The sequence below is a fragment of the Aethalodelphis obliquidens genome, unplaced genomic scaffold (assembly GCF_003676395.1).
Source record: "Aethalodelphis obliquidens isolate GAN/ISIS:26980383/991018 unplaced genomic scaffold, ASM367639v1 scaffold69, whole genome shotgun sequence".
In the NCBI taxonomy this organism is placed as follows: Eukaryota; Metazoa; Chordata; class Mammalia; order Artiodactyla; family Delphinidae; genus Aethalodelphis; species Aethalodelphis obliquidens.
This window is the reverse complement of record NW_020838013.1, coordinates 6,826,878-6,852,722: the sequence shown is the minus strand read 5'-3', so window position 1 is coordinate 6,852,722 and position 25,845 is coordinate 6,826,878. Positions and strand designations below refer to the sequence as shown.

General features: G+C 58.8%; 1 protein-coding gene across 8 annotated transcripts in view; it reads right to left on the bottom strand.

Annotated features, from left to right (window-relative positions):
* Positions 1-1,724: 1,724 nt before the first annotated feature.
* CTTN (cortactin) overlaps positions 1,725-25,845 on the bottom strand; it is a 33,208-nt gene continuing 9,087 nt past the window's right edge. For 4 of the 8 annotated variants that reach the window (XM_027090136.1, XM_027090128.1, XM_027090131.1 and 1 more), the window contains 14 exons: positions 22,921-23,034; positions 22,536-22,646; positions 21,440-21,494; positions 20,162-20,272; positions 17,825-17,935; positions 17,172-17,282; positions 16,302-16,412; positions 15,005-15,060; positions 11,252-11,321; positions 9,047-9,195; positions 6,302-6,391; positions 4,317-4,458; positions 3,440-3,511; positions 1,725-2,991 (listed from right to left, as the gene is read on the bottom strand). In XM_027090136.1, coding sequence (XP_026945937.1) covers positions 2,855-2,991; positions 3,440-3,511; positions 4,317-4,458; positions 6,302-6,391; positions 9,047-9,195; positions 11,252-11,321; positions 15,005-15,060; positions 16,302-16,412; positions 17,172-17,282; positions 17,825-17,935; positions 20,162-20,272; positions 21,440-21,494; positions 22,536-22,646; positions 22,921-23,034 — 1,440 coding nt within the window. In that variant the 3' untranslated portion in view covers positions 1,725-2,854. The remainder of the gene's footprint in view (positions 2,992-3,439; positions 3,512-4,316; positions 4,459-6,301; positions 6,392-9,046; positions 9,196-11,251; positions 11,322-15,004; positions 15,061-16,301; positions 16,413-17,171; positions 17,283-17,824; positions 17,936-20,161; positions 20,273-21,439; positions 21,495-22,535; positions 22,647-22,920; positions 23,035-25,845) is intronic. The other 4 variants (XM_027090132.1, XM_027090133.1, XM_027090134.1 and 1 more) reach the window with 4 other exon arrangements.

The window sequence follows — 25,845 nt, the reverse complement described above, 5'->3', positions numbered from 1 at the left end:
TATTTCTATTTGCCACGTTCCCTTCCATTTGTCATTTTCACAACCACAGATGCAGAGTTTGTCTTCCCAGGGTAGAACAGACAGGTCAGAAGAAATATCCAAAGGGATATTGGGAGGAAAAAAAAAAAAAACACAACAGAATTTAAAACCTGGGTCTGAGAGGATAAGATTAGGGTCTCCTAATGTTTCAGGAAAAACAAATTCCTAAAACGTATTGTTATGTCTTACTGGTAAGATGCATACACTCTACCCATCAGATCCTGAAGGTGTATCCTGGCAAAACACTCCAAATTCAAGCATGGAGAATGAGCCCTGAAGCCCCTGTCTGGGAGGAAAGAAGACATTGTTTTTAATCCCTTTTTCAGATGAAGAAATCAGAGCGTAAAGTCAAGCAGGTGCACGCCCCACGCGGCACGTCCAGGGCGCAGAGCATCAGAACAGGCCTTCCTTTCCCGAGAGGCCCCACCTGCCCGCCAGGCTCTGCGGTCAGCAGGACACACACAGACACGTCACACGGACACGGCCAAGAGGTGGTCACAGGCGGAGACAGGCTGGGAAGACGCTGGGCCAGCGGGGCCTTCCTGCCCCTGCCTTTGTCACGTTCTGCCCTCACCCCATGGTGGGGAAACCTCCCTGCCCCGTTTCTTCAGGAACAGCGTCCCCCGCAGGCGGCTGCAGGCAGGGCGGCCCGACTCCCAGCACTGGGGCCTCCCATCCGACCCCACACATTGCCGTGGGGGGAGGGGCCTCTCAGGCTTGGGTCCCGCGAGCAAAGCTGGCCCAGGGGGCAATGGTGCTACCTCCAGGCTTGAAGGGGCTCAATGGGGCAACTCAGCACCACGAGAAGGTTCCACAGGGGGGTCTGGTGGGAAGGAAATGAGCCCAGGAACTCAGGCTCCCAGCTCCCAGGTGACCCAGGTCAGCTCCCACCAGACCCGGGGAGTCAGGAACACGATGGGGGGTAGCCAGGGCCGACTTCCAAATTCCTGAATTTTCAGAGAGCGCCACTGTAACAGTCCTCCAGCCTTAGCTTGAAAACAAAAGGTCACCACCTCACCTGCCTGAGGGTCTAGGCAGCCCACCAGGCCAAGGTCCTCAAGAGGGGGCTGGGGAGAGCACATCTTCCAGAAGCCTCGAAGCTCTCGTTCCGCCAGACGAGCCGCCTGCAAGGGGAGCCCTGGGAACCAGGGAGCCGGGTAGCACGCAGCACACCCCACCCCTCACCGTCGGAGGCTCCGAAGCAGGAACCTGCACAACTGGGAGCGGACCACCACTGAGCGGGGCGGCCTGGACGGGTCAGTCCTGACGCTTCGCTGCTGCCGCCCACGACCTCCGGGGCTTCTCGGCTGACCTGGAGGCTGCAACCCCTCTCCCCCCACCACCCAAGCCTGCCCTTCCTCCGCTCAGCACCACTGTCTCCTGGACACGGACTGCTGCGCCCCAGAGGAAAATGATACCTTTGGCTACACGGCAATCGCCTCGCGATGTATTTTGAAAACCGTAATTCAGAAATGAGTTTTAAACACAGCATTTTCCGTCTTGCTTGGGATCCTTGCACAAATTTCGAGAGTTAAAACGTTTCATCTCCTAAAAAATACCTTTTAAGGAGCGTGCTTCTTCAAAAGGGAAGCTGGTTGGCCCAGAGCTGAGAAATACAAGGCTTTACCTCGCCGGGTGGTGACAGCAAGGCCGTCCCCCACTGTAGAATGAAGTGAATCAGCAGCAAGTGGATCAAAAAAAGTTTATTTTGAATGTTTAATTTAAAAAAATCATACCTATGAGGTGTGCTACAGAAATTCAGATACAAGAATTGCATATAAAACCCGACCTAATCGTGGTAAAGCAAATGCACTTCAGGAAAGAAAACGTGTACCTCTTGGTCACTGGCATCCCAACACCAGAGACATTTCCACGTGGTCCCCCGGGAGGACACTGCCGCGGCCACGTGCGGGAGCCGGGTGGGCCTCGCGGTCCCTCCCGGGGGAAGGGCTCCCCGCAGCAGCCACGGCAGCGTCTCGGGCCACAGCACTCCCTCTTGTTCTCAGCCAAGTCAATCCATCAGATTTTGCTGTCACTTAACATGATATTTTGGCAAAAAGAGCACGGCCTCCTTGATGGGAAGCATTTCTGCGGTTCACCATGGGGAAGGGACCTGCCTTCCCCCAGCAGCGGCTGTCTCCCCACAGGGCGGACACAGGCCAGCTGCCCGGGGCTGGGGACAGCGGGAGGACAGTCTTTAAGGGACTGGTGACACTGAAGCGGGGGCGGGAGCAGGGGCCCAGCAGCCCTCCTGGAGGCCGGGCGTCGGGGGGAGGCGAGAGAACGAGGACAAGAGGAGGGAGCCGCGGAGAAAGGGGGGGTCTTTGCTGAAACCCAGCAAAGACTGTGGGATTTCACAGCGCAAGGGGCTTTTCCGACCGAGCCGACAGCTCCCGTACTTTCTAGCGACTGCCCCACAATTCTAACTTCCTATCAGGCCCTCCCTCTTCCTCCAAAACCCTGGGCAGGGACTCCTGCCCCCACCTCGTTGGAGTGGAGGGCGAGAGGCGGGCAGGGACAACACGCACTCAGGACCAAAGGTCCCCGAAGTGGCTCCAGGCAACAGTTGATTTGGCAAAAAAAAAAAAAAAAAAAAAAAAAAAAAAAAAAAAAAAAACAACTTAAATGCATAAAAACAATCACCGAGTCCTCCAAGGAGCATGATTACAATATATTAGCAAGTTCTGTGGCGTAAACATTTTCAAAAGCATCAGCAAAGTATTAAATATAAAAGCAGTGCACACTCCCCTCGGCACCCTGAAGAAAACACCGGAAGGCGGGCGTGGCCACAGACGGCGAGGGCGTGGCCAGCTACCTACTGCCGCAGCTCCACGTAGTTGGCGGGGAAGAGCCCATACCTGCCCTTGCACAGCCCGCGCCACCAGCCATCGTCAATCATCTCGATGTTGGTGATGATGTCGTCGGGGTCGAAGGAGATCTCATCATCGCCCGCTAGGGAGGAGGGCACAGAGAGAGGGCAGCGGTCACACTCGGCGTTCCCTGCTCAGCCACCAGAGGAAAAGCCTCCAGCAGTCCCTCGAGCTGGCGGTCTCCCACTGAGGCTCCATGGGGGTGCAGGGTTCTGGGGGTGCAGGGTCCTGGGGGTGGAGGGTTCACTGTCTCCCCTACTCTGTGAAGGGGGCTTTGCACGCACAGGGGCGCACACAGAGACAGGGCAGAGCCCTTCGAACAAAACCCTAACCCAGAGCAGATGAAGTGTGGCTGAGGGAGATACAGGAATTCCTTGGACTGTATCTGCAACTTTTCTATAACCTTGAAATTGTTCCAAAATAAATTCTTTTTAAAAATCGTAAATAACGCTCTGAGAGTCAGACTTTGACGAGACGAACGACTGGAAGCCCCGCCACCACCATTTCCAGCCCTCGGGGCGGTGTCTCACCAGCCTGGTAGTCGTAGAGGGCGATGGCTGTGATTCCAAGATCGTTCTCATATTCACCGTAGGTACCCTCCTCTAGAATAAACCAGAACAGGGTCTGAGAGGGAAGCAGAGCTCACTCTCACTCCCGTCAGACGCCCCTTCCTCAGGTCCGGGTGGAGGAGCCCGTCAGGAGAGGACGCTGCAGGGGTGCCGAGCGTGGATCGGGAGGGTGCGCCGTGGGCCGTCGGGCTCCTGCTCCCAAGGGGAGGAACCGGCTCCGAGGAGCGAATCCACGTGTAACGATCTCGATAGAGGCACTGGCAGTTCTCAGGGTGTCATTTTTTACATTTTAAAGATTGAGCACTACTTTTAGGAAAGGTCATATCATGAACAAATGAATGCAAGCAGCAGACGGCTGATCACACCTCGCGCTGCGCTCAGGGAAGGTGAGAGCCCTGCCCTGGTGTGGATTCTGATACTGATTCTCATGTCACTCCAAGTGGGAGAACGGGCTTGTGTTAAATCTGTCCAAACACATTAAAGGAAACCTCATCTCTAGAAATCAAAGACCACTTTGAGTGTTCATCCATCCATAAGATGTTCAGAGCGCGCAGAAATCTCCCTCTTCAGAGACCTCAACGTACTCTGGCTTCCTGGAAGACCTCACGAGCTTCTACTCTGATACCACTGCAGCAAGAGCCCCTTCCTCCAAGCCCACCCCTCTCAGCGCCCTCAGCACAAGCAAGGATCTCCTGGAACCCCCCGGGAGGCCAGGCCAAGCCCCCTGGGGTCTGGGGCCCGCAGCAGGACAGGAGCCCCGCAAGCATGGCAGAGGTGGGGCAGGTCGGCCAGCAGGGGAACAGAAGCAGAGGGGGTGGAATGCAGGAGACCCGTGTACCTGCTTGGTAGTGGCCCGGGGCCTCCGTGCTTTCGTAGACGGCCTCCGGGTCATAGGCCTCCCGGTACTCGGTGGCCTCCGTGCTGTACACCGGCTCAGGCTCACCGGTGTGGCTCGGCTCGGCCTGGAACGGAGCCGCGGCCTGCGGAGAGTCGAGGAGACAGTTCCCGTGGCCCGTGCCGGGTCACGGCCACACGGCCAAGAGAGACACGCGGACCACTCTCGGCCCCGGCTGAGACGAGACAGACACAGGGACGGGGAGGCGTCACCTGCTCACACCCCGCGGATGCCTGGGCCCTAATGGGTCCCGCAGTGCCGAGGGCCAGGCTCCCCTTCACAAGCCCGTCCTCACACCCCCGATACCCTGAGTCCTGCCGTCACCAAAGACCTGCCAGCTGCGAGAGCCCCACTTTCCTGGGGCAGGTCTGGCCCGTTTCCTCTTTGGGTCCCAGCCCTCCCGGGCCTCTGCCGGCAGCTCCACGGCATCACCCCATCCCACTGGCTAGGGCAGCTGAGCCTGCGGGTGGCGGGTTCCATCCTCACCGAACCCTCCGTGGAGGTGAGGCAAGGAAGTGACCAACAAGTCCCACGCAAGAGGACATCAAGAGCGCTCTGCTGACAGCCACCTGCGCCACGACCCCAGTTCCCAAACATCCACCACCGACAGCGGCTTCAACCAGCGTTTCCGACCAGGGTCCACCTGAGGGCACCCTCGCGGGTCAGAAAAGGAAGGTGCCCACGGAGAGCCCCAGGAGAGCCGGTGGTCAGGCCTCGGCTTCCCACAGAGGGTGACAGAGGGGTGCGGCAGGCCGGAAGCGCTCCTCCAGAGGCCACAGGGCAGGGCTCCACCTGGGCCGGGCACCGGGCGCCACTCCAGGGCTAAACAAGGGGGTGACGGACTCCTACTGGCAATTGCCCCTGGACGTGAAGGGAACAGACCGGAGGGTGAGGGGCCAGACGGTGCTGCAGGGTCACGCGGAGCCGCTCAGTGGTCAGGGGGTCACCCCGAGCAGGTCACTGCACACAGCCGCCAGCAACGCCCTAACCTCCTATCTTCCCGCAGCAGCCCCCCCACCCGTCACGTGGTTGGGCAGGGCTCCCTGCCCCACCCAGGACAACGTGTCATTCCAGCCTTCTTAAGGGACCAACCGCTAGTGACGGGCCCAGCAGTGGGCCCCGACGGGCGGATGCACAGGGGCCCCCTTTGCACGGGATTACAGATTCTAAGACCGCACCCGCCATACCTGCCACACCCGCCAGGCAGAGGGGTGAGCCTACGGACCACCCTGAGGCCCAGGCCCGCCCACGGTGCTCCCGCACCCTCAGCCCCTTTAGGCCCCAGCCGAGTTGAGCCAGTTTCAGTCCCTGTGACTCAGTGAGCTCTAAGTGGTGACGTCCAGGTGAAAGGGACAGCGGGACAGAGGGGACTCGGGCTGGGCCGGGTGTGGGTGTGGACGGCAGGGGCCGAGCTGCTCTGGAAGGGGGGCCCGCAGAGCCTGTGGAGACCCGGCCGTGGGCAGGGGGGCAGGTGGCTCAGTGACACAGGGGTCAAAGGAGCAGGTCCTGGGGACTGAAGACTGAGGAGGAAGGGCCAAGGACAGAGCCTCCGGAGAACACGGTGCTCGAGAGAGACCAAGGGAGGAGGGCCGCGGGGCGGCGGCCAGGCGGGGACGAGGGTCCTGGAAGGGGGTGTGGTCCGGGTCGAGGGCAGCAGGGAGTGGGTGAGGGAAAGACCCGGGCACCGGCTGACCCTTGGAGGCTGACTCAGGAGAGCACAGCGGGGCCGGCGGGCGGGTGAGAAGGCCGGTGGGTAAGCCGAGGCAGCGAGCGCCCCCCCACCGCCCCCCCCCTCCCCCCGCGCTCAGGAGGGCTGCCCTCGGGGCACCTAGCAGCACAGGGCGGGACCCCATCCACGGGGTGCTGAGCTGGGAAGGGCGTCTCCAGGGCGTCAGAGACTCATGGGCAAAGCGGATAAAAGCACCAACCTCGCAGACAGGGCTTGAAGGCAGCCTCTCCTGGGCCGGCTGGGGGGTGGGCGACGCGGGGGGCGTGGGCTTCTGGGCCCGGGCTTGCTCCTGGAATGCAGAGACAGCAGCAGTCAGCACGTCGGCAGGCCTCCCCGCGACTGCTGCTGCTGCCGGAGGAAGGAGCGGCAACACGGAGCAGAGGCGGGGCGCAGAGACGTCAAGGGAGCGTCTGCTCTGCAGGCAAGGTCATGCGGTCAAGTCTGCTCTCAAGACACGGCCCTGGTGGCCCACGCAGTCCTGCCCCCAGGGCTGACGGAACCAGCCAGAGGCGGCAGTGCCCCCCGCACACCTGATCCGCACGCCGTCCCCTGGGCTCCAAGCTGATGCTGTAACGGATTGAGACCTCCGGGGACCTTCTAACGGAGTGAAGGGATTTTGCACGTAGGACGGACGTGAATCTTGGGGAGGCCAGAGGATGGACAGCGGTGGACAGATGCTGACATCCCAACCCCCAAAGTCCTGTGAATGTGTGCCCTTACAGGGCAAGAGGCTGCAGACGTGACCATGGTAAGGATCCGAGACAGGAGGTGACCCTGGATTACCCGGGTGGGCCCAGTGTCATCACAGGTCCTTACAAGCGGTCCTTACAAGCGGGAGACAGACAGTCAAAGCAGAGCTTGGAAGGGGCCACAAGCCAAGGCGGGGGTGGGGGGGAGGGGAGGGGGGCTCTAGAAGCTGAAAAAGGCAAGGACGCGATTCCCCTCTGCAGCCTCCAGAAGGAAGCAGCCCCGTCACCCCTCCCAGGCCTTCCGGCCTCCAGCCTGTGAGGCGGTAACCGTGCGCCGTCCTAAGCCACGGCACGCGGCCCCGGGAAACCGGTGCTGACGCCTGTGAGGTGGACCTTCTCCACACCACCGATCAGGAACCTGACGGCCCGGGGAGGGAAGTTGCTCGCCCAGGGACAGGACGGGGGCAGCAGACGCAGGAGCCGCACCGTCCCCACCCACTCCCCGCCTGCTCTGCCAGGCTGCCTGACAGCCGGCGGCGGCACTGCCCACTGGAAACCACCCCCTCCGGAGACCACGCGGCTCTGGACCCCAGTGTGGCTTTGCCTGACCCGCACCAGCAGGACGGTCACGAGTCCTCACGGCGCCGGCAGCTCGCCCACGAGTTAAATCCCTGAGGCAGCGTGATTCCCCGAAGGGGCCAGGCCTAGGCCGGGCCTGCCGCCCACCACGCAGTGGCACGAGGACCCGTGACGGCCCCCCTCCACCCCGCCACACCCCAATCTGGCGGGGAACAGAGACGTTCCTTCTCGGGGGCACGCTCGCTCCCGAGAATGTGCGGGTCGAGCATCCGTGGCCGCCCCACCCGCCACAGGGAGCGCTCGGACGCGTGCGGGCCGCGTCCTGCCCCAGGAGAGCGCCTCACAACCCAGAGGGCTCTGGTGCGAGCGGTACCGTGCCCATCGATGGGAGCCACTCGGGGGACAGGCGGGCGGGGAGAGGCTGGCAGGGGCTGGACACAGCGAGGGACAACACGGCGGAAGGGACGGCGAGAGAACCTCAAAGGCAGAGGGGCTGGACAACAGCGACCGAGAGCCTCCTTCTTCTCAAGCCCTCCAGCCCTTCTGCAGCTTTCAGACTGCAGGGGTCCAATTCCGAACCATAAAACGAGGAAGGCGTTACGTGAAAACGAGACCAAGTTATCGGAAAAAATGCCTCCTAGTGTGCACGTGTGCGTCTGCAACAAAGAAAAACTTACAGGCGCCTAACTAAAAACTTAAAGGAGAGGCAGCTTTGAAGTTTCTGACAATTAAGGGGCGGCATGTGGTAATCATACACGTCTGCCACCATCCCAACTTCACCACGCGTGGTAAGAGCGTGCTATCAGGGCTTATTTAATTCCCGGCTCCAGCGCCCAGCGTTTCCTGCCCGCTGCATGTTAACTGCCTCAACCGCCCACTCACCCTTGACGGGCTCTTCAGAGCCCTAACCACTGATTTGAGGAGGAAACGTCCTTAGGTTTAAATAGAGCTTTACAATCTACAAAACGACACACGCGTTATTTCAGATTCGACTTCCTAGCCACCCGAGTCATGGCGCCCCCACACCCGTTTCACGGGCAAGAACGTGGGCCGCGGGACAGTGCGCTGATCCGCGTCAGGCCGCCCGGCTGGTAGGTGGCGGAGGGGGACCCGGGCCATCAGACGTCAGTCCAGCTACAGAGTTTTAGGAAGGAGCGAGTCCACACTCTCCGGCTCACCCCTCACAGCTCGCACCTTCTCCAGCGCAAAGACAGTTTGTAAAGTATCACAGAAACACCTGCCGACCCGAGCTCCAGAAGCAAGGGCTACAGAGCCGGCAGACGGCCTCCTTCACGGGGATTCCTTCTGTGTCCTCAACCTGCCACCCGAGGGGACAGCGCGTTCCCGAGGGTGACGGGTGGGAACAGACTGAGGGGGAGATGTGTGGACGGGGGCTGGGCCAAGGGCACGGGGGCCGCCAGCCTGACGGGGGAGGACAGGCCCGCAGTCGCCCAGCACTGGAGCAGCACGGCTGGAGCCGGGGCACATCGACCGTCTCGTGTCTGGTGGCAAGAGACTGGATCGTCTGTGTGGCTGAAGGCTAAGTTCCTGAGAGCACAGCCTTCGGCGCGAGTTCAAAACGCTTTCTACTGACCACTTTCTGCAGCAGATGCAGGAACGAGCCAGACACAGGGCCCCGCGCACGCAAGGGGGGCCTGGGCGCCGCCCGCACTCACGTCCAGCTGCCTGCGCGCCGCCTGCTGTTCCCGCTGCTGCCTCGCCATCCTCTGCGCCCGCTCCGCCTCCGCCTGCCGCCTGTCCTCGTGCTCCTTTTCCCTCGCCAGGTTTTCAAAATTCGCTCTGATGTCACTGGTTTTGCTGCTCACTGCAGAGAAAGGAGAGATTTACTCAGGGCACCACCATCTCCCCCGGACCGGGCCCGCGCCAGGGCGGCCTGTCCCTTGGGAAGCAGGCACCCCAGCTGAGGGCGACGCGCCCCCTCGGCTGCCGGCTCAGTCCCCCACCAGGAACGGCCTTCACCGTTGCGTGTGCTGTACCCACAGCGGGAAGATGGCATAGCCCTGCATCTGCAATGCTCTTACATTCCGAACACCACTGTTTTCTTTACCACCAGACACTCACAAGGAAAGAAAATCCCCCTAAGGATGCCCTTGATGAAACAGTAGAAAGTACTGATCGTGAGTAGATCTCAACCCTTTTAACATTTTGTGTGACAAAATGGGAGGGCGGAGCCCACTGCGACTGCCCCTGTGGACGTGCCGTGGGGCCTCCAGGGAAAACACGTGCAACTATCTGAGATGCAGGCCGAACTGATTTTTTCCTGGAACATCATTTTCCCGGAATGGACAAACTACGGTTACACCGTTTGGGTACGTGCCAGACCCCTTCTCCGAAAGGAACGAGCTGAGCCTATCCTGTTAAAAAACAACTACAGTATTTGTTGTCAGTAGGAAAACTCAAGCTTTCAAGCAAAATCAGAATTTTGGAAAATCCGTGTCCACTGCCGTGAGTATGACAATTTCCCGGTTTTACTCAGAGACTCCGCGACGAGGTTGATACCGTCACCGAACGTGACCTGGGGGACGCTGTATAATGAAAGGTGCCAGGGTGTGGAAGATCAGCGTGACTCAGTGATCGATACTCTCCAATGACCCTGACGTGATGTCACAAAGTCTTGCTGCGCAAGAGAGACCAACCTTTAAGAAAACCACTGGACAGCTGCCTGCTGGACTGGGGTACAGAGAATACGACCGGAAACGGCCAGTAGAATACTCTTCCCTTTTCCCACTGCTTATCTGGGAGTCCAGATTTTCTTCACCACCCTAACGTGTCACGAGAGACTGAAGGAGTGAGAAGCACCTAAGAGAGCTCAGCTGGCCAACACTGAGGAGATTCCACAGAAACGTAACACAACGCTACCCTGGAACCTAGCCAATATCGTATAATAACTGTAAACGGAGAATAATCTCTAAAACTTCTGAATCACTAGGTTGTACATCTGAAACTCATATTGTAAATCAACTAACTATACCTTAATGCAAAGAAATGCTACTCTTCTGCACTTTCTGGTTTTGAAAATGTAGTTATTTTTTTCATAAAAAGTATTATGCTAATAAGTGATAGTTTCACTGCTTTTAAATGTTTAAGTGCATTAATAAAATGGTAAATTCTTCTCGCCTCTATTTTAATTCTAACACAGTAAAGATCAGAAAACATAACCCATGTAAACAAAAGTTCTTTGGGGCCTCAGCAATTTCTGCCAGTGTCCTGAGACCAGAGTGTGTGGACTGTTGGCCCACAGGGCGTCCACAGGAAATAAAGGGTCGTCTCCACTTGCTGCGTTTAACTGACCACTTCTATCACGTGTAATAATTCCCCCAACTAAACGATGTCCTCCCAGGCTGGCCCATGTTTAACGGCTCCCCAGCAGACACCAGGACCGCAGGAGGCCCACGCACGCAGCAGGCACCGGAAGGGCGGGTTGCGAGCAGCCCGGTCCTCGCCCGTGAGTGAGGAAGGAGAGGGCTGCCTGAACTCATGCAGACGCGGTGACATGCTGCTCAGACATGCCACGGCCGGGGCAGCGGCAGGTTCCGCAGGAACCTCCCAGGGCCCTTGAGGACGTGCAGTTAACCTAGCTCTGCTTTGGGAAGCACCCCCCAAAACAGATCCCCGCCGCCAGAGAGCTGCAACGCCCGTGTCTGAAAGGTGCCTCTGAACCTCTGCAGGAATGAACAGCTTCAAACGGGTAATCAACTGCTGTCCCCAAAATACACAGATCAACCACGGTCTCCGTCAATGCTTCATCTGCTCCTGCCGACGCTCCTCTCCCCCTTTAGCACTGTCCTGGGGACACCACACAGCGTGGAATTTCTCCCAGGAAAAAACACGGTGCTGCCAGGGGGTCTGCTAGGACTTACCTGCTTCGACAGGGACAGTCTTCTGGTAAGTGGGGGCCACCGTGGCAACGTCCTCAAAGGTGGAAGCGTTCTACCAAGACAGGAAAGGGGAGATCAGGAACGTATTTTTCTTTCTTCCTTTCCTCTCCCTGCACAAAGGCCTGCCCCAGGTCTTCCAAAAGAACCAACCAGAGAGCCCAAAGATTTCATATCCACCTGTTCTGCACATTAACAGAGGAGTGAAAAGTGTGTTGATAACACGTTGGCTGGTGACCATACGGGTCACAGTCAGAGAAGAAACACACCTATGGGGAGTGGGGGGTGAATGGGCAGGGCCAGGATGTTTAGGGCAGTGAAACTACCGTGTAGGAATCGACAGTGGTAGATACGAGTCACTACACGCCTGTGCAAACCGGCAGAATGCACCATCCCGGGAGAGAACCCTAAAGCCGACCTCAGCGCTGGGTGCCTACGACGTAGGCTCAATGCAGGTTCACAGACCGTAACAAATGGACCACTGGGTGGGGGAGGGGAGGTAGGGAGTATACGGGAAATCTCTGCACCTTCCTCTCAGATTTGAGCAAATTGCTCAAAAAAGCAGAAAAACCAAAAACCCTACCACATGCCTCCACTTCACAACCATAAACCAAGCACGTGTTCCTCCCAAGCTCTCGCCACGGATAGAATTTGCAGGGGAGCCCAGAAGCCTCTGCTGCGCTGGGAGAGGACCCTGGGACGTACAAAGGCCCCCCGATCGTCCACCTCTCCCAGTAAGCGCGACTCTAGTTTGGTTCTGTAGGGACCCAACTCTGTGAGACTAAAAGGACAGCGACAACCGGCCACGTAAAGGCTGACACGGCGCGGACTGACAGCTCAGGGCAGCACTGGCCGCTGGGCACAAACGCTTCCCAGGGAAACACGCCAGGGGCTCAGGACGGTCACTGCCTTCTTGACACAGGAACCGTGAGAAAGGATGCGTGGAAGGAAGCCTGTGACCGGCTGACCCTGAGGCCGGCCGCGAGCAGCAGCTTTGGGAGGTGCGCACGGCCCGCACCAAGTTCAGGTGCAGGCAGCTCCACGAGGGCGGCAGTGATCCATGGGCTCTGGTCGGCACGCCTGGGGGCCGGCCCCGACCCTCCCGCCAAAGCCCCCTTCTCCTGCCTCCTCCAACTCCGAGGTAGCTGCTCGGCTGCCCAGACCACCCCCCTCCTCTGCTCCCCAAACCTCCCCATCTCTTTCCAGAACAACCTCTAAGGCCCCGCCCCCACCGGCTCTCCCACAAGGCTCCTGCCTGCCCTGCGGCCTCGGTGGGGAAGGGGTCAGCGCCCCCCCAGCTTCCGGGCCGTGGCTCCCGCACACCCGCTGCCCGTCCCGTCCGACCAACTCTCCAGCACGATGCTCAGAGCCACCTCTCTGCCTTCGCCCACAGGCTTCTGGCAAACACCACGACCCCAAGCCTCTAGTTTCCAGCTGCGGGGTCCCCACCACACTGCACCCCCATCACCAAGACCCGCCCACCGACTACAGCCTTCCCCTCTCCTGCTGGCCACCCTCCTCCACCTAGACCCAGCTCCCCGCTCCCCACCGTCCAGCCTGACCGACTCAAGGTCTCGGCCTCTCCTGGGGCTCACCTGCCGGAAACCTCACACCTGCTTCCACCACCCACGGGGACTACGTCAGACCTGAGTCCCTGCGCCGCCTATCCCCAGGGATGATCTCATGCTGCCGCCAAGGCTGAGACCTGGGCAGGTGCCTCACCCTTCTAAGCACCGGGCTTCCCAAGTGCACAGCACAGACCACTAGCTGGCCGCAGGGGCACCCCGCGCACCCCCGCCACGCCCCAGGGTCTCCCTGCACCTCCCTGTCTATGGCCTGGGCTCCTCCCACCTTAAAACAGAACCATCCCCTCGGCTGACCAGTGCCCAGTTCTCCCCGATCATGGCCCAAACGTGGTTGGCACGGCTCCCTCCCTCCCACAGCCCAGACCCCTGCCAGATGCCAAGTGCCACCACCTGGCTCGCCCAGACAGGATGTCCCCAGCAGCGCCTCGGGGCAGAGACGGCCCCTCCCCCCCCTCACAACTCTCCACCCTCAGACCAGCACCAGTGGACCCTGTGGGCTCCCCGCACCTCACCAGGTGCCCTGCCCAGTCTCCTCAGACCAGCCTGCCCACTGCCATCCCACAGGCGTGGCCCATGGCCCCCTCGCCGCTCTGCAGGCTCCCCAACTCCACCTCCGTCTGCAGGCACCCCCCCACCCCCTCCATCCGAACTACCTGCGCCGCCTGGCAGCCCAACCAGACGTGCCCACGGGGAACTCATCCCACCCAGCCCTGCCCCTCCCCCAAGTTCCTGAGCTCAGCAGACAGCCCCACCATCCACCCGGGAGGCCCTCCCCCTCACCCCTTAAGCGCAGGGGCTTCAGCACCCACGCTGCCTCAAGGAAGCATCTCTCTCCCTCCACTGCCATCCCCAGGCCGAGCCAGAAGCACCCCGATCAAGGCGCTGAAGCCGCCTCCTAACCGGGGCCACAGCCTTGCGGCTTCCCGCGCGATCCACTCTCCACCCCGGGGCAGGGAGGCTGCTTGGTGCACGTCCTATTCACGTCATTTGCCTGTCAAACCCTTGCAGGGCCGCTCAGAACCCATCTGACGAAACACAAAACCTCACCGGGGGTCCGCAGGGCTCCCTGAAGTGGGTCGTGACCAGCCACTCACCACCTGCCCCCCTGCAGCGGGCCCCGTCTGGCTTCTCTCAGACCTCCTGTATCTGCCACAACACCGACCGCAGGCCCGCCAGGTCCTCGGTGTCCCCGTCCCCACGTCCACACACACACTGGCCTCGTCCTCCCTGGCGAGCTCCCACCATCCGCAGCGCCGAGCTCAGACTCGCACGCCCTCAGGACACTCCCGGCCCCGCGGCCAGAGCCCTGTGCCCTGCCGCTCGCTCCCAGGGCCCACACGCGGTCACGTGATGGGGTCCCCCGAGGGGTCAGCTGGGAGCCTGATGGAAGGGGAACTCCACAGGGACCGGCCCTGGCGCCCAGACTACCGACCGGGCAGGGCAGCCTCAACCTCGGTCCAGCTGAACCGACGGGAGACAGACCACGCCCAGTCCCCAGCGAGGACCGCTCCACGCGGCTCGTGGGTCTGCTCCTCTGACGCGGTTGGAATTTAGACCAGAAACCCAACCACCTGACGCGCTGAGACTCTGAAACCAAGCAGGAGGGACCAGCTGGACTAGGGCACCACAGGGAGAGCAGAGCGTGGAGCCGCGCGGCCGTGTCACCCTGCCTCTGGGGACCCCCTGCGGCGACGTGCACCTTCCGGATCCGCCTTCCCCAAGACGGCAGGCCCCGCGACGCGGCCAGCGTGACCAAAGAGCTCGGTTTCCAGATGGGTTCACTGCCAAGTACGGTCACAGCCACGTGTCTGGGAGGCGTTCGCGACGGTGGCCCTGTGCTGCGCCTGCCTGGCCAGGGACCCCGCCCCCCCCCATACGTGACAGGGACAGCAACTGCCTCACAGCGTGACCTCGAGGGGTCGAGGAGAGGACACCCGTGACACAGGAGACGAAGCCCGGCACGTGTGCCAGCTAATGGCACCGCCACGGTGATGACACACGCCTGCCTGAAACGTTCACACTTCTGCAAACACGCGCCAGGCACCCACCAGAGACCAGAGACCACCCAGGGAACAGCCATCTGCCCGCCCAGAGCGTCAGACGCCCGATCCTCTCAGCAGAAAACCCCGAGCCCTGGACGTGAAGCACTCACCTTATCCATCCGGTCCTTCTGCACCCCGTACTTCCCACCGAAGCCTCTGGAGTAGTCTGCAACGTGACAGCACGGCATTTAGTCTCGGGCTGAGGTCCGCCAGCTGCCGGCAGCAGGCGCATGCAAACAGGTCCAGAAACAGCCCGAGAAAATGCACCCAGAGCGACAGAACGAGAACGTGGAACGATGAGCCTCTGCTTGCGAGTTGGGCTTCTACCCGTGGTGCTCGGCAGCAGGCAGGTGAGAGGCAGGAAAGAGGTGTGGCATGCTCCCCGCGTGCTCCCGGGGGACAGGGGTGCGGGTGGCAGGCAGGGCGCCACCTCCTAGCACAGTCTCTGCTCTGCGCTCCTGCTCTACTGAGTGCTAAAAAGAGGCTCAAGTGCAGGGATTCTCTCGTTTTACTTATTTTTTTTCTCTTGCTTTTTTAAAAGAGAAAAAGTTTCCCGGAACTTCTACCAGCCAAATACTTATGTTGCAGCAACACAGATCTACGTGACAGTCACACTGCCGTGCAGTATCAACGCCACGCCCACGCGGTCTGCCGGGTCAGCCCGAGGTGATTCTCTCCCTGAACGCTGGGGCTGAGCGCCTAAACTCAGCCCCGTAAAATGAGGACACGACTCTTTGCCAACTGTGTGTCCCGGTTCTAATGATCAAGCCTGAATTTTGACAGACATTAGATAACTGCTCTGAGCAAAAGCACGTTTGCCATCTGGACTCCCAATATATGCACCCAGAAACCTCCTGTCGAGTTCCAGCTTTGCGTACGTACTGTCTGGTTCTGTGTGAAGGAGTCACACAGAGATGGTGTCATCAAAAAAACTAGCAAAAACCAAAAAAACACAAATGAGACACAGAAACCACGTGGACACGCCTGCCCCACGCCCCTGGTCCAAGGCCAGTGATCGGGCTGAACCAGACACGTTTCTCCCGGTCTCGGAGGCAGGGAGGCGGCCTACGCGACACTCACAGGAGTCCCGGCAACAGCAAGCACTGCTGCGGAAGGCCGCCGGGAGACCAGAGACAGCCCACCCCAGGAGCGAGGCGCGTCACGGGGTTAGAGTGACCTGCACCTCGCGCCACCTTTGACCAGACACACACCCCAGCGGTTACGGGAGAGAAAAAAGTCAACAGGGAAGAAAGGGTGCGAGTGAATTCCGCTCCGGCACAGCACTGGGCTGGAAGTGCCCAGGGGCCCCTGCAGGTGACAGCGGGTGACTCGGAGGCTGAGCCCTGAAGTCTGTGCTAGAAGTGGCGGCACTGGGCGGGGCTGGGGGGAGCCGGGGAGCAACTGTGCCTTGCTGGGACTCGTGCTTGGCCAGTCTCTCCTTGTAATCAAAGCCCACAGCACAGGGGTCCTGCCTCTCGGACTGAACACCAAATCTGCCTCCGAAACCAGTCTTATAATCTGAAAATCCACAGGTGACAGTGGAGAAAACAACCGAAAGGAAACACAAGTTTGGTTAGACTCAAACACGTCGCCTGGAGGAAACAAGGGCTGCGCCGAGCTCGGGGACGACAGAGCCAGCTCCCAGTCTCACCAATAGTCTCACAAAGGGCTCAAAAGGTTAAAGGACAGACAACGTCTGAACACGCGGCCCAGGCCCGAAAGCAGGTTAGCAACTGTATTTGAGCCGATTCGGAAAGGCCGCTCCGTGCTCCGGGACTCTCTGCAGGGCCCCACCCACGCTGCAGACAAGAGCACGCGTCTCTGCTCACTTGAAGAAAGAGACACGTTACACACACGGCCCACCCCACAGCCACGCGGCAGCCCCGCTCCCCACCGCGCTGGCTGCAAGCCCAGGGCCCCGGCGGCCACGCTCCCAGGGACGGGGCGCCTCTCGGGCTGGGACCACCGCGCCGCCCCTGTGGCCGCCCGGAGCGGCAGGCAGCAGCCCCTCAGGAACCCTGCTGCAGCGGCTGGGGCTTCAGGGCCCAGGCGAGCACAGGTGCCCTGCCCCGCCCAACCGCAGCCCCCCCAAGGGGGAAGGGGGAATCACTACGGGCGGAGGGGTCCTTCCAAAGCCGTGGGGACAGAGGACGCCTCCCCCACTGAAGACAGGACAGCACCGCGACACAAGTACCGTGAGGCCAGGCACACGTGGACCTGTAAACAGAAATGAACTTCTCGAAGGGCCTCGCGGGCGAGCAGCCAGCATGAACGTACCTTTTTGGGATTCGTGCAGATGCAGCTTCTCCTGGTGATCCCAGCCAAGGGCACACTTGTCCTGTCTGTCTGTCTGCACACCGAACTTCCCTCCAAAGCCTTTCACGTAGTCTGCATAGACAATAAAAGGCCATAATCGAGTATTAATGGGCAGCCTGCGTAACAGGGAGAAAGCAGGTTTTCCGTGAAGTTCAACATACACAATTCACTAAACCATCCTTTCTCTTCCTGACCTTTGGTGAAATTTCAGATGACATTAAGAGGACCGCCTCGTAGTGTGTCAGGAAAATAACCTCATCTACCATCTCCGCACCATGGGTTAACACTGACGGGACCCCCTACAGGAACCCGCGAAGCATGCAGCGTCACAGCACTGACGCGCCACTGGGTCTCACCACTTACACAGACGTGCGACACGTGGCCCCTGCTACAAGCCACGCCACTGCAGTGTTCAAGCTAAAAGAGGTCTAAGGACCGGATTTCTTAGTTAACGGCTCTGTTTTTGGATTTTCTGTTTTACAGTTCAATGTTTAACAGAAAGAGACATCCACCCTAAGTGTTCCCGGTTACGTTCTGTGTTTCCATTTCTGTTCTGGTTATCACCTATCACGTTAATAGCTGCTAGCTGGACAATAAGGTAAAGCTGAAGCCACCTTTCTGGGACTCGTGCTTCTCGGTTTTGCCTTGATACTCAAAGCCGACCGCGCTCTTATCCACCTTGTCCTTGTCGATACCATACTTGCCACCAAAACCTTTGGAGTAATCTGAAAACAAGAAGAGTACTGTTCATAAACCAGTCACAAGATCAGCGAGCACGCTGTGGATTTCAGCAGTCTTTAAGGAAGTATTTTGATCACTCAATTTAAAAAAACAAACCTAAAGTCTCCGAGGCTCACTCTAAGATCACTTACGTAGGAAACATTTAAGAGTATTATTTGTATATAATGATGGAACTATGAAGTGCAGCAAATAGAGCAGACGAACAACTGCAGCGCCTCTCCTTCACCCCAAAAGACAGCATGAGGTAACAGGTGACATCAAGTTTCTGAACTCAGGATGAGCCACCGGGGAAGCTCTTGGAGGGTCACCCTACCTCTGAACCAAAGCCAGCAGAGCTGTGCCGGGGACACCGCCAAAGGAACAGGATAAACACGGACTACCTTCCAGAAATGTCAGTTCAACTCAAAGCTAAGTTATTATTACACTAAATCGCTATCTTTACACTAAGGCATGACTCCATCACGGACACATTAACGGAGTAGAACGTGCACAGAGATCAAATCCCTTCCCAGCACGCCTAGGGCTGCTCCCGGCACTTCGGCCTCTGCTCCCCGACTGCCCAAAGGCGTATTTATTCTTCTTCAAGGGCATCTCGGGGAGAAAATCTGGTAAAAATGAACAGGATCCAACAGCAGGTGCTGACTGGCAGCAGGCATACAGTGCAAAGGAGTACAGGTGTGTGCCTAGCAGAGAGAGAAGGCAGAGTTTAAAGGAACCCCACGCAGCAGGCCCAGCAGCCTCAGGGCAGGCAGGCCCTGCCAGGTGTAAGGGAAGCACCGCCCTCATCAAACAGGAGCCCCTCAGGCCCAACGGCCATCCCCCTGGGGAAATGCCAAGCCAGTGGGGTTTCCGGTGATGGCTTTCATTTTTGTTTCTTAAAAAAATCTGGGGTTTTAAAAAGTACGTGAGCTCCCAGTTTGTACGCTGGCCAATGTTCAGATCATTTAAATGTGCCAAACAAAACTAACGATGCAGAACCACCAACAGATCAGGAGCGCTGCAGCGGGGGCTGAATCTTTAAGCCAAGCTCCATAAACACACCCTCAGAGGGCAGAGGGCCGTAACTGCTCACTCACATCACAGCGAAGGGAAAGTCAGGATGGCTTCTAAGGACAATCTAGAAGGCTCTATCAAAATTTTAAATTCAACGTCTTTTGGCCCAGCAACTCCGTTGCTAGGAATTTATTCTTTTAAATAATCACTTATGTATATAACAGAATATTCCCTGCAATTTTTTTTTTTTTAAACGAATTTACTTATTTTATTTTCGGGTCTTGGGGTTTACTTCGGGCTGGGTCTGTTGCTGCGCGCGGGCTTTCTCTAGCTGCGGCGAGCGGGGGCTGCTCTTGGTTGCGGTGCGCGGGCTTCTCCTTGCAGTGGCTTCTCTTGTTGCAGAGCACGGGCTCGAGGCGTGTGGGCTCAGTAGTTGTGCCTCGTGGGCTCTAGAGCGCAGGCTCAGTAGCTGTAGCGCGTAGGTTTAGCTGCTCCGCGGCATGTGGGATCTTCCCGGACCAGGGCTCGAACCCGTGTCCCCTGCACTGGCAGGCAGGTTCTTAACCACTCCACCAGGGAAGTCCCTGTAGGCAATTTTTAACATCAAAACTTGGAAATAACCTAAATTCCACATTCCAGAGAGGAACAGTTAACCTGACCACGGAACAGAGGACTCAGCAGTCATCAAAATTACGACAAACCGTGACTTCCTTGGTGGTCCAGTGGTAAAGAACCTGCCTTACAACACAGGGGACGTGGGTTCAACCCCTGGTCAGTGAGCTAAGATCCCACATGCCGGGGGTCAACTAAGCTCACGTGCCTCAACTAGAGAGTCCTTGTGCCGCAAACTTCAGAGCCCACGTGCCCTGGAGCCTGCGCGCCACATCTAGAGAAGAGAAAACCCAAACGCCACAACTGGAGAGAAGCCCACGCACCACAACGAAGAGCTCACGTGCCACAACTAAGACCTGACGCAGCCAAAAATAAACAAAATGGATAAATAAATAAATCTTTAAAGAAAAAGAAATAAGACAAACCACCTACACCGTCCAGAAAGTAACAGGGACATCCAAACACTTGAAGTTAGAAAAATTATATAAATATAACATAAACCGATTTGCATCAGGGAGAAGTCCCCTGGGTGTGTGTCGGTGAATGCATGAGAAACAACGGGGCCCGGGGTGCCTGACGGTCAGCAGGGCGCCGCTGCAGCCCACCTCTCTGCGACTCGTGCTTCTCCGTCTTGCTCTGATAGTCGAAGCCCACGGCGCTCTTGTCCACGCGGTCAGACTGCACGCCGTACTTGCCACCGAAACCGCTCGAGTAGTCTGGGGAGACAGGGCAGCGGTCAGGAAAGTGTGTCAGGCCAAGTGCCACCTTGGTCAGACGAAGCAAGACTCACCAGGAGGTCAAGCACGCATCTTAAAATGTACAACAAGCTACCCGCTGCCACACACGGGTGACGCTGGACGCGTCTATGCGCCTCTGCAGTCTGGTCCCCTTCGACTACTGAAGGGCAGAGGTGAGCTGCAGGCCCACTTTGGGAAGTAACCGTTCAAATAAAGGTCAGTGTATAAAGACAGCTAGGCAGCTGCATGGGTCTTTCTAGAAAAGACACGACCCCTCCAACACATCGAGCCAGGAGGGCTGGGTGGACCGGCGGGGCCTAGAGCACTCCCAGGCCGAGCTACTTCCCTGGGTCATCGGATGACCCACAAGAGGCAGAAGTAAACAAGCTTGCAAAAACCACCTCAAGGTGGCTTCCCTGGTGGTGCAGTGGTTGAGAGTCCGCCTGCCGATGCAGGGGACACGGGTTCATGCCCCAGTCCAGGAAGATCCCACGTGCCGCGGAGCAGCTGGGCCCATGAGCCACAGCCGCTGAGCCTGCACGTCCGGAGGCTGTGCTCCGCAACGGGAGAGGCCACAACAGTGAGAGGCCCGCGTACCGCAAAAAAAAAAACCTCAAAGGACTTCCCTGGCGGTCCAGTGTTTAAGACTCCACGCGTCCACTGCAGGGGGCACAGGTTTGATCCCTGGTCAGGGAACGAGGATCCCATAGGCTTTCATTTACAGAAAGGCTTTACCAGGGAGCACTACCTCATAAAGATTAGCCTACGCCATGTCAAAAGACGCACGTACACGCTGAAAATGTCAGTAATTTAACGGCTGTTTCCATCCTCTGGGGAGAGTTAGTTTTGCCAACCAAGTTAGAGAGGGAACTGTTCGGGGGCAACGCTGCACGGATGAGGGGAAGCAGCTTCTGCTGCCACACGGGAGGTGGCACAGGGACACGAGATGCCAGCACTTCATGGGCTGCGTGGCAGGGACCCCACTGTCACACCACACCCGGAAGACCAGACACCTGAAGGCGACAGCAGCGAACTGCCCGTGGCAACACCCCTGCCCCCAGGAAGAGGCCTCGAGTGACAACGTGCTCCTGCCCTTCAAAAGCAGGCGGGGCTGCCTTCCCATCACCGGGGTCTTTCACATCTCACCTTTCTGCGAGGCGTGTTTCTCAGTTTTCCCCTGGTACTCAAAGCCCACAGCAGACTGCAGTCACAGAGAAAAGGGAAATGCAGTTTTAAATGCCTGGATCCACGATGCATAGGACACTTTAAAAAACATGAACCGTGTTACCTTTTGATCTTTGATTTCTCAAAGCCCTGCTGTTTTGAATTCGTAACCCATAAAATGCTCACAGAAGCGGGGGCGGGGGGGGGGGCGCTGCCCAGGCCAAGCTGCAAGCATAGCGGCCTGTCCCTCCCTGCCTCCCCCCGGTGGCCGACCCCCCCACAGGACACCGACCTGGGCCGACTCCCATCAGCCCGCTTCTCAGATGGGCTCCCCAAGAGCCACACGAACGCAGGAACAAGGCCCGGCGCTGAGGTGGGCACCACGCACGCAGCCCGGGGGAAGGGCGAACGTGGGACCGTGGCCACACACAGCCAGGCCTAACCCCCAAGCCCAGGCTCGCAACGCTACGACATAAAACAAAGGGGCTGACGGCCCTGAGCCAGGGACTCGAGAACAGCGGGGCAGCATCCGGACGCTCAGCACAGCGCGGGAGGCGGGAGGCACTCTGCCAGTCCGCTCTGAACACCCTTGGGGGATCCCTGTCACAGTGACATCCAGGCAGGGACAGTGGGTGTAAACAGTCCCCGCTGGCATCCTTGGACGAATCTAAGGCTGTCCCGGGGTCATCCGATGAGTAGATACCAACATGGGGGTTTCTACAGCAATCAGTAAAAAAAACCCTTACACTTGACTGTTCTTCTGTTTGTCTGTTTGGCCACACGGCCTGTGGGATCCTAGTTCCCCGACCAGGGATCGAACCCGGGCCCCTGGCAGTGAGAGTACGGAGTCCTAACCACTGCACCGCCCGGGGAAGTCCCTGTTCTCGCCTCTTAAAGGGCCAATCATCTCAAAGCAACTGGAAAGGCGGGCCCTGTGAGCCCTGTGGTCAGGACACCCACCCTGCAGTCCCACGGAGTCAAGAGGCCCGGAGCACACACACCTGGCGGTGGGCTCTGACCTACGAGGACTGGCTCCTTGCCCTCCCCGGGCGCCAGCTGCCCAGGATGCTTCACTCACCTGGTCAACTCTGTCCACCTGGACGCCAAACTTGCCTCCAAACCCCCGGACGGAGTCGACCTGCGAGCAGTGCTTGGAAAGCTTCGACTGATACTCGTGGCCGACAGCTGACTGGAACAGGTTGCAAAAATAAAAGCGTCAGACACCCGCCGGTATCACCACAGTGCCCACCCCCCATGCGGGGTCTAAGGGGGCAGCCCGCACCTGTGGTCAGCGTGGGTGACCCTAATTGAAACCACTCAACGTGGAAGTCAGCCTGGGGGAAGGTGCCTCCCGGGGGGCATCGCAAGCCATGGCCACTGGTCAGGTGTTCCCCAAACTCTCTCCGTTACCGGCCTCCCCGGAGACTGCCCAAGAAGCCCGGCCACAAGGGGGGGCTTCTCACATGACTGGGCATGAAGAGCCAGGAGGCCAGGCCCCATCCGGAAACCGCAGAGCCAGCAGCCTGCAACATGACTCCTGAGACCCAGTTCCGGGAAGACCGCTGGCAACCATCACCCTACTCCAACAGGACATTTTCACACCACAGGACCCAGGAATCAGGACACAACATGCATTTTGCTAACAAATGCAGACACAGACAGGTGCGCTGGAGTCACGCCTCGCGTTCAGAGTCAAGAGCCACTGTGCGCCCAGCCTGTCCGGGAGCGGAGTGGGCCCGTCAGCACATCACCAGCCCCACGGACGGGCAGGAAGGGAGTTTGGTGCCATCCTCTCAAGGTCACGTGCCGAACAAGCAGTCCACCCCAGGGTTCCCGCGGCGCTTCCCACGTGCGCTCAGCAGACCACGGCCCAGGGCCCACGCCCGGCACTGAGGCTTTTTGCAAATAAAGCTTTTGGGAGCACACCACCTCCACGCACTTGCAAAACGTCTACGGCTGCCTCTGTGTCTCGACAACGCAGCTAGTTCGGGAGCTGCCTGAGACCCCATGGCGGCCGCGAGGCTGAAAACACTCCCCGAATTCTGAGTGGCCCCCGTCCTACTCCAGCCTCCCAGGCCCCTGACCCTCAGTGCTCGGCACCAGGGTCCCAGGCTCCCTCAGCAGGATGGACAGTGGTCACGGACCCCTTGACGGACATCGAGGACACAGGACGCGTGCCTGCCACGTGACCCAGCGCGGGGCGAGAAGGCACACCCAAACCCCGGTTAACTATGACTCCAGTGAGCCACCCCGCCTCGGGCCCTCCTGCAGTGAGGGACCCGCTAGCGCACTGTGGACCCCCTTCCTGTTCATCTACAACTTCAGCAGCTGGGTTTGGGATCCAACCACTGCGGAGTCACCGCCACAACTGAGAACTCTGCAGGCCACTCGGAGCGTGCATTCTTTCCACAGCCCAGGGAGCAAAGTAGATTCTACTTTAAAGTTTGGAGCTGTTACTTTCTCTCCTTTCCGGGTTGGTTCCGATGCCTGTAGCTAACAGCAGATCCACGGCACCGCAGCCTCGGAAAACCTCTGCGGCAGAGACCACCCACCCGCAGCTTCTGGGTCTCACCCAGAGAACGTCAGCAGAGTACCACGGAGGCAGCAGCACGCAGAGAGGATCCCCAACTTGATTCTTCATCACAAAGAAGTTCTAAGGACACTGCTCTGAAAATATGGCCAGTGACAGCTTATTAATTTTTCCAACTTTTTGATCAAAACAGATTTATCCCTCAAATTGCCCTTGACCTTACGTTGACAAGACAGTATTTATTATCGAACAGTCAGCACCGGGCAGAGCGCTGCCAAAAGCAGGAATGTACACTGGTCCCGACATGTGCCTGGCGAGGAACAAAACCTGCATCGTGGACCACGGCCCCCGTGAGCCCCGAAAGAGGCGTGGGAGATGCTCAGACCACAGCGCACATGGGATCCCGATGGCTGCTGCACCTTCCCAGTCCACAATCCTCTCACAAGTAGGAGCCTGCCCAAGATGTGTTTTTTTCTGGAAGTCTCTATCACACATTCTCAACACGCAGATCTCAGGGCTCTTTTTCAACGTCTGGAAAGGACAAGTTACAAACAGCTTCAGGGTCACTTGTTCCGGTTTGGAACCTTAGTGATTTCTGATGACAGGTTGGTCCAGTGGCGCTCCCGTGAGCTGCAGGGGAGGAAGCACCCACCGACCGCGGCGCCCCCCGCTGGGTCCACCTGAGGGGAACCGCCGGCTGGAGTGAGAGCTCGGTTCCCTGAGCCGCCCGGGTGCCGTCAACACGTGGCTCCAGGCGCTCACACACCGTCCGCTGAGCGCCTTCACGGTGCCAGGCCCAGCACGAGGCGAGCACAGCTTGTCCAGGCCTCGACAGGAAGGACAGCACAACGCAGGAGTGACGCTGACAGAGGGCAGCACAAAGCACGGGGAGAGGCAGCTGCGGGCCGACAGGAAGCCTGCAGGAGCCGAGGGGCCTGGGCCGCGGGTGCCGGGGGGATGAGGCTCAGCCCGCACAGGGCAGTCCGGCAGCAGCCCCGACAACTGTCTCACTGTCCTCATCCAGGGCTTCCTGGTGCATCTGCAACGTTCTCCCCAGCAGGTTTTTCCGACCCAGAGCTGGGGACCCAGATTATACTGAACGTCTCTTTGCTTTCACTCCCCGTAACCCTGAGAGCCTGGACTCTGTTAGGTGGGAAAGGCTTCTACCTACATGATGCTTTCATTGCCCGAAAAACATGGGGATTTTGCCCGTCTGTGCTCCTAAAAGCCACCACACTTTCTAGGATCCAAAGATGGTTTCTGCTCCCCACGCCCCTGTGTGCTGTCCAGACGTCTCTGGGAGTGACGGGGTCACTGGGGGCGTCCCTGTCTCTTTCCTGCAGCCTGCCCTTCATAGACTCCGTCTCCAGGCTCATTTCAGACCTGGCCTGGGGTGCCCACAGGTCCCCATGTATCCACTCTGTGGTGACACAGCCCAGATGGCATACTGTGACACAGCCGCGTCATTCCAGGCCCAGCTCAGATGCCGAGTCCGATCCAGGCACAAGGGGGACAGGGGTGGAATTACAGCCCAGAATCCAACCCAGTTGATACCTCTGCACAGAATAAAGGCAGACATCTCGCATTACCAGCCTGGGAAAAACCTACCTCTCTGGGGACGTCTAAAGACTGCAGACCTGCTTCACTGCAAACGCGCTACGGTCTACCATCCTCTCTGCAGGGCGGACACCAGCCCCGCCAGCTGATCCAGTCCCTTCTCTAGTGCCAGCAAAGGCTGCTGCACTGTTAACAGCTACAGTCTCCACCTACTTGGACTTGCCTGCCCCCAGCCTGGTGGGCAGTGGCATGACGCCGGGGGCCAGGGTCCTCTCTGAAGTTCACTAAATGTGGGAAGGAC